We start from the raw sequence: 13,283 nt of genomic DNA on the forward strand, positions 1-13,283 counted from the left end.
TAGGATAGCCAGGAAACATTTAATTCCTCGGTTTGCTTGCTGGTAGACCAGTAGGACTTAACCACCTACCTGTTATTATACCGTGTGACTCACTTTTCTTGAGCCTCACATTAACAGGCTCAGGTCATTCAGCAGCATATCTGACACAGCATGCAATTATTGATGGAATTTTAAGCTAATCCAGTTTAGTTCCCCTAAAACTGCTCCCTGAAACTGGAACATTTAAAAAGGATCTTTGATAACAGGAAGATAGATAGAAATCAAATTTTCCTTTGCACTTGACTGACATTTAAGGCACATCCAGTGCTCCAGTCCCAGTCCTTGAGCCCTGGGATTCTCACCATCCCTTGCACAGAGTTGGGGTCCAGTCATTAAATGGCCGGGTTTCTGATCACGACGTGCCCATCATTGGAAAAGCATTCTCGTCTTGGTACAGACTCAGCCAGATGAAGACTGCGCACATATACACCAAATTAAAGAAAAATGAGACTAAAAAATAATTCACTAATTATGCTGCACTCACAAAGGAATCTGGAGACTGTTACCATGTAAAACAGGGGTCTGGAGAGGAGTCGAAGTTGGTTGATCAACCTTCATGTGGCTTTAGCCTTTTTGCCTGTTCTCAGGTTGGGTTTCTTGTGTGCTCCCCAGGACAGGTGTGAAGAAGGAAGCTAGCGTTGTGGTGAAGCAGACACACTGCTAATTATGCCCTCTTTGTACTTCAGTTTGACTTTGTAGAGCTGCTGGATGGAAGAAGGCTCCTGACCCAGGAGGCACGGAGCCTGGAGGGACCCCAGCGCCAATCTCGGGGAGTCGTCCCCCCATCTAGTCACGAGACCGGCTTCATCCAGTATTTGGATTCAGGAATCTGGCACCTGGCTTTTTACAATGACGGGAAGGAGTCTGAAGTGGTTTCTTTTCTCACCACTGCCATTGGTAAGGAGCCTCCAGCCCCCTGGGGTCTGGTATCTTGTCTCTTTGGGTGGAAGGACACCGGGGATCCTGAGGGTTAGAACCAACAAGGGGATGTGTCTTGCTCACAGCTGTAGATGCCACCTGGAGTCTGGCATGAGTCCATCCCGACTGGGCTTGCTGGACAGGGATGGGCGTGGGAATCAGGGAAATGAAGGAAGGGAGGAATGACAGGAGGGGCTGGCAGGCCATTCTGGGCTGTTGCCCACTGCCTTTCTTGTGTTAACTGTGGACCAGCTGCTACATTGAAACCAAGGGGTAGAAGTGGCAACGAGACGGGGAACCCTGTCTGACCAGCCACACGGAGGCAACATCTCTTCTTGTCATTCTCTCCCACACCTCTGTTTGTCTTTATAGCTTCCTTGGCTCAACTCATTGATTTGCGATTTGGGTTTTTGTTTCTGCGTGTGTGTGGCTTTGTGTTTATTTGTTTGTTTTGCCTTTGGAGCTAACAATCTCTGGCGGTTGAGAAAGGAAGTTGAAGGCTCAGAGAATGAGAATGGCAGAGTGAAGGCCTCGATAAACAACGTAATCAGTCAGACTGGGGTTCTGTTGAGAACAGAGACATCTTGATCTCTGACAGAAAGTGAGTGTCTATGTTTGGAGTAGGGCTTACCACCTTCTCTGTCCCTGTCCCTCATCATGGAAGAGGGCCACAGCGCTCAGTTCAGAGTGAGCCCCTGGGCCACCCCCCAAGCCTACCAGTGTCTGGGGCATCTTGTTCTAAGGAATTTCTCTTCTTTACCTACACATCCCATAGAATTTGTCTCCTCCTTAGACGGCCATAGGACACAGTGGTCTCAGTGGTTCAGGTCAGAAAACATTTATTCCGAGTTTATATTGGAAACATTATGACATAGCCTAGAGACAAAATCCCCCTCAGGAAAATAAAACAGAAAATGAAACGCCACTAGCCAGAATGCTTGGAAATAGGGTTTCTGCTTAATGAAAATCTTTATGTGGTATAGAGTTTCCCTCGAAACCCTGTCTCAGTCCTTGGCTGGGAGTCTCCGTGACGTGGAAAACGAAATTGAATAAAAACCTCTGAATCTGGTCCTTGGTCCCTAAAACTCCCTCAAAACCCTGGCTTCTCCTTCTAAATAGCAGTCATCATGTTCAGGCCATTTTCCTCTCATTTGCAATTTTGCTGTTAGTGTCAAGGCAGAGACTACCTTCCCACTAAAAGCCAGCATGGTTTATACCCTTCTGCTGTCCCTGCAGGCTCCATGGTCTCCGTCCTGGCAAATGAGGGCAGTGGAGGCCATCCGGCTACGTCAGCTCCCAGGGAGGCGATAGCACGTTGTGCCTTCCGTGATCTGGAAGTGTCTGTCCTCGCTGCTGGTCTCCGAGAGCCCAGAGGGCGAGCACTTCCACATAATCTTCTCTACCCCCCGACACCCAGCCCGGGCCCCGACGTGCAGGGTCTTGCAGTCGCTAAGGCCATGAGCTGGAGCCTGGCGCTCCCTCTGCACAGCCCCCCGGGCCAGCTGGCTGGTTACTGGTGAGCTGGAGGCTGTGGCCGCGGCCCCGTCCCATCGCTGGAGAGCCAGCTGTGGTCCTCACCCTCAGTGAGGCTGCCACAGGGCGGGGTTTGCCAGGCTCCTGGCCCTGTTTCTTTTCTCCTTCTGGGCACGGTGGTTTCCTTTTAGCAGCGTGGATTATCGAGTCCTTAGCGGTGTCTGAGTTACAGCTTCCTGGCCTCACGACTTCTCTTAGGCACGGCTCACAGTCGTGCCTGCTCAGAACTGAGATCTCTTACAATCAGAATTCTTTATTTTTAATAACTGAGCATCAATATGAAAGAATATTAATATAAACCCCAAAGAAAGCTCCTTTTAATTAGGATGTGCCTCTCAGAGAAGTAAAATGTAGGTACAGTCAGGTGCCTTTGCCAACTCTCGGCTTGTCAGAGCTTGCTAACCTGTTGCCATAACTCAGGCGATGGTCTTGCTTTTCCCTCTGGTTCTCCTGTTCTTAGCTTAATGATGAAGTCTGCCTTCACCTCCCTTAGCCCTATAGCATCTTTTAGAGCAGATAGGCTATCCCATGCTTCTCAGAGTTCTCTGAACCATTTGATGTCTTGTTAAACTGCAGATCCGACTGCCTCAGGTGGCTTCTCAGATTCTATGCTTGTAACCGGCACGCGGTGATACCAGTACGGCCCATCCGTGGACCACATCTTGAGGAGTGGGGGGTTATGCTATCTTAGGAGTGGTCCCAAACATGGTTGTGCAAAGCGGCACCCAGGAAGCTGGTTTAAAATTCAGATTCCTGCCCTGCCCCCAGGAATTATGACCCACTAAGCCTTAGGTAGAGCCCAGATTCCTAATTCCAGTGGTCTGTCAACTAAGCTGTGAGAACCGCTGCCTCACTAACACTGTTTTCTCTTCGTTCCTCCCCTTACTGCCCCACATTAGCTCTGTGATGACAGCCTCGTCACCTCCCTGCGCCTCATTTTTTTTGATATGGAAAATGAAATAGTAATAGCAATCCCCGTTGTGAACTTTAGAGCAGATTCAAAATGCCTAGCACAGGCTTTGGCCCTATAAGCACCCAGTCAGTGGAAGTTGCTAATATTCTCTTCCACCCTCCTTCTCCTTCCACCTTTCTCTTGCTGCCTTTTGGACTTGTCTGTCTTCCTTCAAGCTACAGTGATTGTTTAACGAATACCTTTTTTTTTTCTTTTTTCTTTAATACAAAAACAGACGGATTCTGATGTTGCTATTAATCCCTCTCTCCCCAAGAGTCTGTGGCATTAAGTCTCAGCTGTCTGTGATTGTTACCTGTGAGCTGTGAGTTGTAATTTGTCTTGGCAGGTTAATTAAAAGTTTGGATCTTGTTTTAGTGAACTCATTATGGTCCCAATATACAACTGTAACTCTCAGGTTTGCTTAACACACAGATTGGAATATGACCCTCTCTTCGTTACATGTTGAAATGCAGATCTAGAATTTAAGAAGATCTGAGATGTCAGAATCCAGAGTATTTATGTCTGTTTGTAATTAAGTAACAGGAGAAATAATTGCATTTAATTTAACAAATGGCTGTATTGTGTACATTTTTGCTTTTCCCTCCATTTAATGCAATCCAGCTGATGATTTAAATTAAATGAGTTTATCTTCTGCCTTGAAAAAATCTAAAAGCACTTTAATAACTGTATACATGAATATATACACAGAAAAACCTGATGTTGACTGAGCTCTCTCTGAACTGGATGCATTTACATTTACACACACGCACACACACACACACACACACACGCACACACACACCACTGAAACCAAGCAAGTTTTGGAATAAAATAGGGCAGCTGTTTTCAAAAAGAACAGTTTTTCTCTCCCATGTGGAGATCCAGAATTTGAAGGTAATGTTGTTTCTGGTCCTAGCTCCCCTGGGGGTGGGTAGTCTTGCTGACCCCAAATATCGAGTGAAGTAGGCGGATATATACCAGTAGCTAAAATATAATTCAGTGGTGCGGTTTCCAAAGGGCATTAAATATATTTTTTAAGCCTCTAGATAACTCAGTGAGGTGATTACTCTTATTTTTACAATCACCCCCTATTGCAGAGGAGGAAATTAAGGTTCAGGGATGGCAAGAGAAAAGCTAGGACTTGAATTTATATCCAACTGACTCCAAAGCTTGGGCTCTTCCTTCTTTAGCAGTCTGCCTTCTTCCAGAATCAGGTTTCTGTTTGGAGTGTGACACTTCTCGTTCCCATCTATTTATTCATTCAACACGTACTCAGAGCATGCCTACTGTGTGTTAGAGACCACACTTGGCTCTTTGCTGCGTGTGTTTTAATCTTCACAAGAACCTTAAACACTACATATGTTGATCTCAACTTTACAGATGAAGAAATTGAGGCTTGGAGAGTTGAACTGGCTTGCCCAGAGTTGTGCAATTAGTAAGGGCAGGGCCAGGATGGCAACTTGCTCTCCAAATCCTACGCTCTCCCCACTCTGCCCACAGTAGCTTACTCTTTGCTATGACACTATTAAATATTTTATTTCCATTTGTATTATATGGAATTTAATTTCCCTTGTATTAACTTGCTTCCAATATAACTAAGCATCTTACATTAACCCAGGAAGCTTCCTTGCGAAGTCATTAAAAAGACCATAGGAGGAAAAAACAAAACAAAACAAAAAAACCTCACAGCATCCAAAACTTTAAAAATAAAAATATCTTCATATGTATTGCTGGCAACCCCCAAACCTGACAAGTCAGTGTTGCAGGGTTTTGGGTCTCCAGAGAGCATGGTATCTTTTAGTCTGGGTTGATGCCAAAGCATAAGGGGACAGATCAACTTGACGTTTGGCCGTGGTGAGCCAAGTTGGAAAATAACAGAGATGCCCCACAGTGGCTTTAGAAACACAGAAAAAAGAAAATGAGAATCATTGTTAGAAAACATAGACCCAGCAATTTTTATGAGAAACATGCCCTGGTTTTCCTGGTCTGGGACATTCATATTAGTTACAGAGAAGAATCCTTTTGTTGATGCCCAGGCAGCTGTCTACTGTAAATCGACCCATGTCCAAGGACTAGAAGCAGATTTCATCCCTCTCTCCCTCCTTCCCTCCTTCCTTCCTTTCTCCAACAAATAGTGCATTCCTGCCTTTTCCCAAATTGGAGATACAGGGAAGGTAGGAAATGGTTTCTGGCGAAAGTAGCCTGTGGTCCTAATGGAGCATTGACATAAGAAGTGTCTAATCCATGGAAAGGAGAAAGAAAGGTTACTTCTGGAGTCACTGGTCAAAGTACCACGAGGGTTGGAGGAAGGCAAGGGCGTGTCCAGCTGGATGGGTCAGGGGGGGCTCTCTGGATGAAGCCACATGTGATGGCATCCTAAAGGATGGATGGAATTTCCACATTTAAAGAAGGAAAATGGGAGGGGGGCATTGTTGAGTTCGTTCCAGGTAGTACGAATAGCATGAGCTGCAAGGTAAGCAAAAACTGAAAGCTGGCTATAAGGAGCCAGAAGTTCTGTTTGAGCAGAATGCAGGATGCCCTGGGAGGGAGGAGGGAGTTGTCAGGGACAGGATTGCATGCCTCCTTAAGGCAAGGTTCATTCTGCAGGTATTAGGTGCCACTGCGGGCTTTGGAGCAAGGGGATAAAATGATTAGAGCCAGAGGGTTTATCTTATAGGGCCCGGAACAGGAGCTCACTAATTTATGTAACAAGAGCTCACTAATTTATGTAACCAGAACTCACTAATTTATGTAACCAGAGGAAGTTGCTGGATTGAGCTTTGTGATTTCATGAGAGAAAGAAGGGAGGGGGGGCGCCTGGGTGGCTCAGCCGTTAAGCGTTTGCCGTCGGCTCAGGTCATGATCCCAGGGTGCTGGGATCGAGCCCCGCATCGGGCTCCTTGCTCAGTGGGAAGCCTGCTTCTCCCTCTCCCACTCCCTTTGCTTGTGTTCCCTCTCTCGCTGTCTCTCTCTGTCAAATAAATAAATAAAAATCTTTTAAAAAAAAAAAAAAGGAAGAAGGGAGGGAAAGGGGGAGCTGGGAAGAACAGAAGGTCTGGGTCAAGGGTGCTGGTGGCGTTCTCATTTGCTGTACCTACACCCCATTCCTCTTTCTCTCCAGATGTGAATAGATGCTTTCACATGAGCTTCTATCTTCGAAGGGTGGTCACAACTGGATCCTTGATAATCTTCCAAGACCCCCGGACAGTACTGTTTCTATACTTCCTTTGCTCTGATCAGATAAGGCTGTGGTTCATTAGCCTCTGAGTGCATTTGCAAGCATCTAGAGAGAAAAAGCCCTGGCATCCTGTAATTCTACCTTGTGTGAAAACCTGCACCACTTCAAAGAAAAGACTAAGAAAAGTGATTGCAGAATGATTTTCAGTTTTTAATAAGCTGTGTCCCCACCATTCCCCATATTCCCTTCCTCTGAATTATAAGATATAATACAGCAGTGAAGTGTCGAGGTCTCTCAGTAATCAGCTAACCTTCTTGTAAATGACATTGGCAGCACTTTGTGAAATTTCCACTGGAAACACATCTTTGGAAAAGTGCCCTGTGAATTCACCTCTCCCTGATAGCCGTGATTTATTTGGAGCAGTCTGGTATAAGTGGAATGAAACCGTAGGCCGAGGGAGAGCTCAAGTCAGCACGTTGGGGACAGACTGTGGCAAAAACCCGTTTTCATGGCAGAGAGCTGGGAATATCAGAGCGCTACAACCGCAGACCGGGGACCAGCCCCACAGGCAGCCGACCCTGCTCACTGAAGACAGGAGGGCAGGGTTCCCCACCGCCCCCTCTGCCCCTTCCGCTCCCCCCAGGATCTGCCTTGGACTGCTGAACCTTCTGAATTCTCTGGGACCTGGGACCTCAAGGGCAGGAAAGAAGAAAAGATAGCTCAAGAACACAGTATGTACCAAGCACTGAAGCTCGGTCTCTGTGAAAATGGTTAGACATGCGTTTCGTGCACACTTAACAACATCCCTGCTAGGAAGGCCTTTCAGTGGGGCTTTGAAGTTCTCATGCACGCTCCCAGGCGAGGGTGTCCCTCCGGGCCCAGGACGGCACCCAGTGGTGGAATCAGGAACCCAGCTCTTTCCACCCCTGGTGCCCTGCCGTCCTCAGCTCTGGCTGCTCTTTTCATGCTTGCCCCCTTGTGGTCCCAGCGCGGCTGCCACAGCTCCATGACTCATCTCCATACCAGGCCAGGAAAAGAAGAAAGGAGAAGAGGCAGGAAAGCCCCATTTTTCCTAAAACCTCCAGCTAACGTGTCTTTGGCATCACTTTGACACTCAGAGCTGTGGAGGAGTCTGAGGAAGTGAATATTTGTAGCTCAGCACATCGATACTCTAATCAAAATCAGGGTTCTCTGAGAAAGAAGGGAGGTCAATGCGGGGTCCTCAGTGTCTGTCATAGGCTTCGCTGAGTCTGTTTGGTTTAGCAAGTACCAACTGAGGGCCCCTCAGTCTGGGCCTTTTAGCTGCAGCCATGAGGCAGACACGGTACTTGCCTTGATGTTCTCAGGAGCTAGGATGTGAGGCTGAGAATAAGGAGAGGCCACCCATGTAGCTGATGAGGAGGGAGAAGGCTTCGTTCAGTCTCCTTACAGCACCAAGGAGCCAAGCACATTCTTATGACTCACTGAAGCCCCTTGCATGATGCCTTAAAGGGGAGGGACGGGATGAGCAGGTCCGAGGGCTCGTAGGCAGACCTAGACACCGTGTTCATTTTCTCGTTCAACCAGTACTTACTAATCGCTGTTTACACGCCATGTCCTGAGCAGGCATCAGTGTCCGTGGTATATAAAAAAATAGTTGTGCTTCCTGCCCTCGTGCCATTTATAGACATGCTTGAGGCAGTTTGAGATAGCCTTGAGTTTCAACGCAGTCATCAAACCTGTAAGTAAATATGTAATGGTGAATACTCATTGTGGCAAAGACAAGAAGGTGCTCTAGAGAAACAAACAGCAGACTGAATTTGAGATTGCTGGGGCAAGGGTAGGAGCAGGAGTTGTTTAGATGAAGGTTAGGAGAAAGAATATACCAGCAGAGGCAAGAGCGTGTGCAAAGGCCCTGGGATAGGCAACAGCTGGAAGTGTTCAAGGAACTCTGAGATGCTCACATTGTGGGGTGTGGAGATGGATCAGAGGGCTGAATGGTTTCAGGTAAGGCTGGCTCCTGGTACAGGGATTTAAGACGGCATGTGAAGAGTTCTGCTTTTTAAATTTATCCTAGAGGTAACAGGAAGCCACTGTGGGACTTTGAGCTAGAGTGGCCTAATCTGATTTATATATTTGAAAGTTTCTCAAGCTTTGGAGCTGCAACTCCAGTGAACTCCAGTGACAGGAGTCTAGGCAGGGGCTCAGGGTGGCCTGGGGATAAAAACAAACACATTTGAGCTCTATACTGACGCTTAGAGATTATTTGCAAATCCCAGTTATTAAAATGATGTTTTCTGAAAGAAGAGATTAAAGCAGGGGAGAAAAGGGTTGAGGAATGGTCTGTTTCAAGGGTGAGTGAAGCCGTGCCACTGGCAAAGGAGCCTGTGAAGGTCAGAGAGCTGGAGGGAGGGGACCAGAAGAACGTGCCGTCAAGAAGTTCGATAGAAGGAGTCCAGATATTTTAGGACCCCCCCCCCACCGCCCACCACTGCATTTCAGCATTTCAGCCATCTTCCTCAATCCATAGCCAGAGCTTCCATTCACTCTTGGTTTCTGCCACTTTGGGATCCAGAAATGCCAAGAGCCTTTGCAAGCCTTTTATTTTATTTTATTTTTATTTTTTATTTTTAGAGAAAGAGCACATGTGCAAGCAGAGGTGGGGGGGAGCAGAGGGAGAGGGGGAGAGAAAATCCTAAGCAGTCTCCATGCTCAGTTCAGAACCCAACACGGGGGTTGATCTCACAATCCTGAGATCATGACCTGAGCCGAAACCAAGAGTCAGACACTCAACTGAGCCACCCAGGCGCCCCAAATCTTTTATTTACTTAAATCACACTTTTAAAGATAAGCAAACTGAGGCTCAGAGAAGTCACATGCTTGTCCAGGGACACACAGCCTCCAAGCAGCAGAGCCAGGATCATAGTCCCAGCACTCTGTTGATCGAGTGCTGGTGATTCTATGCCGGGTACTGTACTGGGGGTGTTATTTCTCAGTTCCCCAACAACCTGGGAAGTTAGATTCTATGTGTTCCCATGTTACAGATACGGAAATGAGGCTCAGAGATGGAATGCTGTTTGCCAAGATCTCACACATAGGAAGTCGCAGAGCTAGGTTGGCAACCCAAAGCCCATGCTTCCTCTGACATCTTAGTGATGGGGTTCCTAGTGTGTGATGACATCCACCTGTGTGCCTCCATACTCTCTCAGTAGACTGTCATCACGATAGACAGGGGCTTAGAGATGATGGCATTCACACCTCCTAGACTCACAGACTGCCTGCCATCAACAGCCACCAGGCACCCATCTGGCTTGTTCTAGCGAACATCCCGAGCGGGACTTCCTCCTGCCAAAGGGACCCCTACTCCCACCTCCATCCAGGTGGAGTTTCTGATAGAAGAGATTTCTCTCTTGATGGTTTAGTTTTTGAGATAGTCTATCCTACATAAATTTTGTTTTTATAACTGTTGATGAGTTTTTACTTTCTGATAGCTCTTTTCTCTCACGATCACTAAAGGTTGTTACTCATCCCCGTCTTGCCAGCTAGCTTCTTTATGATGGGGCAGTGCCTTTAAGAGGGCTCTCGCACGGTGGCATCTTTTCTTCTTCCCTTTGCAATAACACCAATATGCGGGACCAGACTGCATTTATGGCCTCAGTTCTGCCACACTTCTTGAGGAATAACCCTAACCAAGTCTGACCTTGGTGGGAGATCATCGAAATTTGTCACTGTGACCAGAGAGGTGGTGTGGCCTGGAGAAAGGGCAAAGGCTTTGGAGTCAAACTGGCCTGGGTTTGAATTCTGACAGCACTGTTTATAAGCTATGGGACTTTGGCTGAGTCTGAGCCTCACCCAACCCCCCTGTAGTTAGGAATAAAGCCTTCTTTAGGGAGTCTGACAACGACATGAAAGCATGTAATTCGTGGTACGTTCTTAGCGTGCTTTTAAGTGTCTCTTAATTATTCAACATTTGCTAAGCATCTGCTTTGCTAAGTGGTGGAGATTCATCAGTGAATAAAACAGATGCCTTGCCCTCCGAGAGCCTGTAGTCAGCTTGGAGAACTGACCCTTTCGTAAATAACAATGTGGTCCGTAAATGCAGTGTGGTCCATGCCAATGGATAGGTCTGCATGAGCTCCCATGGGTGCAGAGAGGAGGGTAGCTCCCCCCCCAGCCAGGGATGCAGGAGGAGGTTGGAAGCTTAAATCACTTGCTGTGATCAATGTGCTGAGTGAGCTGGGAAGTGGTGTACGAGTAACAGAACTTAGAGAAGGAGCTACTCGACAAAAAGGAGACATTGAGATAAGATGGTAGCCATCTCTGCTCAACCTTGGATGTAACCACTGATGACTGGGCAGGAAGGAATCATTATTTGCTCCTAGAAATGAGGAAACAGTCTGCTCACAGTGGCTCAGCTGAGGACACGAAGCCAGGTCTTCTGAACCCAATCCCAGCAACTTCTCTGGGAGCCCGGTTGCCTGGCACAGGACTCTTGAACATGGGAGACCTTCACCAGACAGGTACTGAGCACCAAGTGAAAAGGTCAAAGATCACAGATGCTCCTTGCAGCCTAGGTCCTTCTTCTGTGGACATGAACTTCTTGTGAGCACCTCTGAAGGAAAGAAGGCCTAAGTGCCAATTCAGGGCACTGCCAGGCACTTGGTTGAGGAATGTTCTTTCTGTCCCGGGAGGTCTGTGCATTTCAGGGCTGCTGGATTCGGGGGCAAAGCAACTCTCAAACTGGTTCAAGTCTTATAGCCTTTCTGTGGCATAACTGCTGCAGCTCAAAAATGGAAATGTGGGTTCCAGAACATTCCAAGGCACTAATTGTTACTTGTTCTTATAAATTGATCTCCCAGTTCCATAGGAAACTTCTCAAATGTCCCATTCTTCTAAGTTCAGGTCTTGTCAGTCTTTGTAAACTCACCCTGCCTCTGTGAACTATTTGGCTAAATTAATAGTATTGATAGCTACTATTTACTTAGTGCATACTGTACCCCAGGTATCTTAGATGTTCTACATTAACTGTTTCAGGGGCTTACAACAGGCAGACAAAGTAGGCATTTTCCCCAGAGGAAAGTGGAGCTCCGAGTGTCTAAATGACCAGAACTGAAGTCCCATACCTAGTCAGTGAGGAGCTGGAATTCGAATCCAGGTCCGTCTGGCCCCAGTGCCCACACTCTGCCCCTCATGTTCTTTCCCACCATGCCTCTGAGAGTGCCTGGTGCATCTACTGGGAGTGGATAGAGGGCATGAAGGGGATGGTTCCCAGAGAAAAGCCTAGAAAATGTGCCTAGAGACAACATGGAAGGGCTTTGTAGACCAGCCTAGAAGTCTGGATTTGAAAGCAGTGGGGAGCACAGGACAGTCTTCGAGCAAAGGTGTAGTGTGATTCAGGTCTTCGGTAGATGTCTTTGGCAGTGGTTTATACAAATGGGTTGGTTTCTCAGACAAAAATAGGGAGGCCGCCTGGAAGACTGTTTCAGTAACCAGTAGGGTTAGAGGAGGGAAGAGGGCCTGAATTGGGGCAGATATTGCTGCTTTGTAAAAAGGAGGGGATGCATTGCAGGTCATTATAGACTGGTTTTCTTGACCACTTGTATTTTAGCTGTAAGGGAGAGGCAGGAAGTTTCAACCTTAGAGAATGGATACGTAGCGATAACATTAATTAAATTAGAAAGTGAGGAGGGGAAGTTGGCTTGCAAGGGGAAGGAAGTACAGAGGGTAAGTTCACATTAGATTTGAGCTGCTAATAGAATTTCTGAGTGGATGTTCGTTGTCGACAGTTACCAATGGGCAGATGGATAAATAGGTGTTGACTTGAGGACAGCTCTGACCTGGAGACAGAGACCCAATGGGCATCATCAGTGTGGGTGTGAGAGAGGGCAGGTGGGAGGGTACTGAGAAGCAGGGAGTCACGGATGGAACCCCAACATTCAGAGGGTGGGCGGGGGAGGTACATAGACATTAGCCTTAGAGAAAAGGTAGGGAGCTGATGACAAAGAAGCTTTTGGAGTTGGCCATCAGCAGATCGTTGGCAACCTCAGCAGGCACAGTTTCCGCCCCCCTGTAGCAGGCGGAAGCAGGGTCACTACGAGTTCAGAAGTGAGTGAGAGGCGTAGAGTAGAAGCAATTCCTTCTAGACAGAGCAGGGAAGGAGACAGATGGGAGTAACCTGAGGAGGAGGCAGGTTCATGGAAAGGTTTATACAAGGTGGGGGGAGCCTTGAACGTGTTGTCAGCTGTGGGAAAGGAGCCAGGGGGAAGATTGGGAGCCCAGAAGAGCGGGGAGATGATTAATGAAAGGAGGTGGGAGACACAGAGTGGAGGGCAGACGCAGAAGGACCCACCCTGGGAAAGGAAGAAAGACCCCACTTCCTGTGGGACTGGAGAGGGCAGTGAGAATGACAAAAGAGCAAGCTAAGTTTGAAGGGGGGGGGAGTGGACTACAGGGGAGGGTCCGTGCTGACCCTCTAGAGATGGGTTGCCGTACTAGGTAAGCCCTTCATGGCCCGAACTGTGTATGCTCCCTTCCATGCAAGGCACACTGAATCAAATCAATTATATCTTGTACTGTGGGAGCAGAGACAGGGGTAACGTGGCTTGGTGGTCAGATCTGAAGCCAGGTGGACTGGTTGGAATCCAGTCTCTGCCACCTATTAACAGTGTGACCTAGAGCAAGATA

The 13,283-nt window shown here is 47.5% G+C and overlaps 1 protein-coding gene across 12 annotated transcripts in view; it reads left to right on the forward strand.

Moving 5' to 3' along the window:
* Window positions 1-13,283, forward strand: part of TENM4 (teneurin transmembrane protein 4) — a 721,916-nt gene that overhangs the window by 539,360 nt on the left and 169,273 nt on the right. For all 12 annotated transcript variants that reach the window (XM_034666260.1, XM_034666259.1, XM_034666261.1 and 9 more), the window contains one exon: window positions 726-936. In XM_034666260.1, coding sequence (XP_034522151.1) covers window positions 726-936 — 211 coding nt within the window. The remainder of the gene's footprint in view (window positions 1-725; window positions 937-13,283) is intronic.

This window comes from Ailuropoda melanoleuca, chromosome 8 (genome assembly GCF_002007445.2).
Source record: "Ailuropoda melanoleuca isolate Jingjing chromosome 8, ASM200744v2, whole genome shotgun sequence".
Taxonomy (NCBI): Eukaryota; Metazoa; Chordata; class Mammalia; order Carnivora; family Ursidae; genus Ailuropoda; species Ailuropoda melanoleuca.